Consider the following 3,573-nt stretch of genomic DNA (forward strand, 5'->3'; position numbering starts at 1 on the left):
ACAGGATTGCTTCAACATTAACTGCGGTTACTGAAACCACACTTTCTTTCTTTGTCTGAACATTTGGGCTGCATTATGCAAATATTTCCACATAGTGACGTAGACATGTGGGGGCGTGTTTGAATGAGCTGTTTTAGGGGGGCGTGGCAGAGTCTTAACTTTGACAAAGAATATCTCTTTTGATTTGAGACTTTAGACTTTACAACTTTACAGATCTTCTTCATGCACCAAGAGCTTGTAACACTCCAAAGAGAAAGGAAAAATTTTTATCACCCCTTTAAGTGCTTTAATGTTACAGATTAATGATAATAATAAATTAAGGAAAGATTAACAAGAGAAGTCAGCTTTTTTGTTTTTCCAAAACATGTTTATTATTGGCATCATAAAAAGTCAGTTAGATGTCTGGGACAATTTAAATGAATCTATTCTGGGGAAGGTGGAGGAGTCAGAGAAATGGGGGAGGTATTGGGATAAAGCCATGAGAGGCTAGTCGCTATGCTACAGGACCGCAGCGAGGTAAGTTCACTGTTTAGCAGCGGTCAGATTGAAGCAGCCGTGCTGGTGGAACTGCATGTCCCTCACACGGCGCATGGACTGAATCTGAGGCTGGAAGGCACAAAACTCGTTGTAGTGTCTGTATTCGCCGCACTCAAACAGATACTGGTAGCCTCTGTAGCCGGGGTACTGGTATCCCACCCAACTTTGAAAAGACGAAAAGAGTATGTAAAACATGGGATAGTATTGCTGTTAGCTGTTAATTGAGGTTTTGATTTGGTACTCACGCTCCACCAGGGACCCTCACGCTGCCCACTCTGTCACAGAAGCCATGCGCCCACAGGGTTGGCACGTCATCCTCCTGGATCTCCATCTTGTTGCCCTGGAAGTCGGACAGCTCATACAGGCAGATCTTGTGCTCCATGGGGTCCTGTACACATTTGGACCAATTAGCAACATGCATTTGAATTCAATAAGGATGAGTTGCGACGCCCTCCCAAGTGTCCTACCATGCGGATGGGTCTGAGGGACATGAGACAATCACTGCGGTAGCTGTTTGACCAGGTGTCCCAGCGAGGATACTCGCCCTTCTCCAGGATGAACATCTCACCACGGAAGTTAGTCTGCTCGAAGGCAACAAAGCTGAAGACATGGACAGCAGGGACAGATGCATACCAGACAGTGGATGGCAACACATGGGCGAGAGAAAAAAAGAGGGACGGAGGGATGACAGCATGAGTTAGGAGGAAAATGGATGGTATCAACAAGTTTAGATTTAGCTCAGAGTTATTATAGTTATGTAACACTAAAACTGAAACTGTGAAAATACATTCTCGGCACTTGAAATATAATAAACGTTAACTGAAATAAATAAAATATTAGAAAAAAGTATCATTTTCATTTAGATTAAAAAATACAAAAATTATTTATATAAAACTGAAATACAAAATAATAATAAATACATATAGAAATAAAAAATTAATAAAAATGACAAAGCAAAACAAAATTACTAAAACTGTTAAAACATTTTAATAAAAAAAAAAAAATCTAATTCAATATTCTAATAAAAACTAAAAGTATCTCAGTGATTTAGCTACAGCCTCTATGTTTTTCCCATCCACATTAGATCATATCCACTGGTCGGTGACTTACGGGCCGCACTCAACAATGATACTGCGGACTCTGTCCATTCCGCGTTCACAGACGTTCATGCACTCATTCTGGACCTCCATCACCCTGCCCTGGAAGTTCTCCTGGTCGAACAGGAAGATCTGCAAGAGAAGAAGTAGACCATGACTGGGTTTCCTACTTAGTTTCTTCATTTCACACTTTAGCTGGTCTTTGTGGATACTCTAAAAAATAAAACTTTCAAAAGGGGTTTTCTGTAATGATGCCATAGAAGAACCATTTTGAGTTTTCTAAAGAACCTTCTTAAAACCATTTCTTTTCTTAGTGTGAACAAATTTTACAAATCAAAATAACTTTTTTTTTTCATTATAAATGACCTTTAGTGCAATGGAAAGTTTCCATGGATTTAAAAACTAATTTCTTTGTGTGAAAAATATTCTAACAATCTAAAGAATCTTTTTGCACTATAAAGAACTTTTTTGTACACTGGAGGTTCCATGGATGTTGAAGGTTCTTCATGAAACCATAGAAGCCAATAAAGTATGTATTTATATAAGACTGCAGAAGAATCTTTTTGGTTCCACAAACAACCATTTTGTGAAAAGTTCCTAAAAGAACAATTTAATGATCTAAAGAACCTATTTCCACTATTAAGAACTTTTTTTTGCAATGGATGTTAAAAGTTCTTCATTGATCCATGAATCCAATAAAGAATCTTTACTTTTAAGATTGTAGGTTTCGTGTCTGTAGGTAGTTTGTCTGACAAAATCCGATCATTAAAACCAGTTGAATGCAGGTACTTACTTTGTATTTACCCATGAATCCAGGGTCTCCGGTCTTGGAAGCCTTGCTGGTGGCGGCAGGGGTGGGAGCTCCCTTGTCCTTGGCATCAGCGCCCTGGTTGGTGGCGGACTTGGCAGTCTGAGACATGATGAAGGGGTTCAAGAATGTCTGTGAGAAAAGAGCAAAAGGTGGGAAAATGTCATGAGGCTTGGTGCGTATATTCCAAAATATCCATATGAGACTGGTGTTGTGGGAAAGGGGTTGAATGTTAGGGATGATAGGGTTTGGGCTTCACATTTAAAAATGATTCCAGTCTCTGAAAAACAAGTGAATCCAGGGCAATTCCCTACTACATCTGTGAGTTAGTGAAGGGATTCAGCTTTGGCTGCATCCGTTTAACCTGGACTCTTACCTGCTTGAGTACAGCTGTGCTGGGTTGGCTGGCTCGTGCTGGCCCCCTTTGACCAGTGCTGTAACTTTTATACCCTGGCAAGGGGAGTACAGAGGCACTCGGCGTACAATAGAAACACACCGTCATCAGACTTTGCCTGTGCCAAAGCACAGGGTCATCGCATAGCCCAGAAGGCTCTCCCTGCAGCGCCCGTAAGCATTTTACTGTCAATGGAAAGCCCTGACAATGGCACTTTCCCCTCTTAGCTGGCGCTCTATGCTATAAGCTACATATGGACAAGAGGTACGCATGCAGGTCAGAGGTCACGTGATCCTAATCCATCTGCTCTCTAACATGCTCTCTGACTTTGAGTTTTACCAGAAATACACATTGACGTTTGAGTTACACTCCGATTTCAAATGCATTACAATAATCAAATTAATTTATATTTACTTTTTTTTTATCTATCTGAATATTTTAAAATATATATTTTATATATATATATATACACACACATATATATATATATATATATATATATATATATATATATATACACACACACACACACACATATATATATATATATATATATATATGTATATATATATATTGTTTAATTCATATTAATAATAATTATTATTATTATTATTATTATTGCTACAAAATGTTGGCCCTAAGAATCCATATCTGACATCTGATAACGGTTCGATCCCAGTCATTCAGATTCTCATGATTTTTAGGCTTGATATTGCATTTTCAATGGTATCTTTTAG

At 38.7% G+C, this 3,573-nt stretch overlaps 1 protein-coding gene across 1 annotated transcript; it reads right to left on the reverse strand.

The window, feature by feature from the left end:
• Positions 1-345: 345 nt before the first annotated feature.
• LOC132132657 (beta-crystallin B1-like) lies at positions 346-2,912 on the reverse strand. The gene is made up of 6 exons (XM_059545117.1): positions 2,819-2,912; positions 2,428-2,574; positions 1,648-1,766; positions 1,005-1,137; positions 783-925; positions 346-700 (listed from the first exon to the last, which is right to left on the reverse strand). The coding sequence occupies exons 2-6, from the start codon at positions 2,551-2,553 to the stop codon at positions 523-525; spliced, it is 699 nt and encodes a 232-aa protein (XP_059401100.1). The 5' UTR covers positions 2,554-2,574; positions 2,819-2,912; the 3' UTR covers positions 346-522.
• Positions 2,913-3,573: the final 661 nt, after the last annotated feature.

The sequence above is a fragment of the Carassius carassius genome, chromosome 49, assembly GCF_963082965.1.
Source record: "Carassius carassius chromosome 49, fCarCar2.1, whole genome shotgun sequence".
NCBI classification, from domain to species: Eukaryota; Metazoa; Chordata; class Actinopteri; order Cypriniformes; family Cyprinidae; genus Carassius; species Carassius carassius.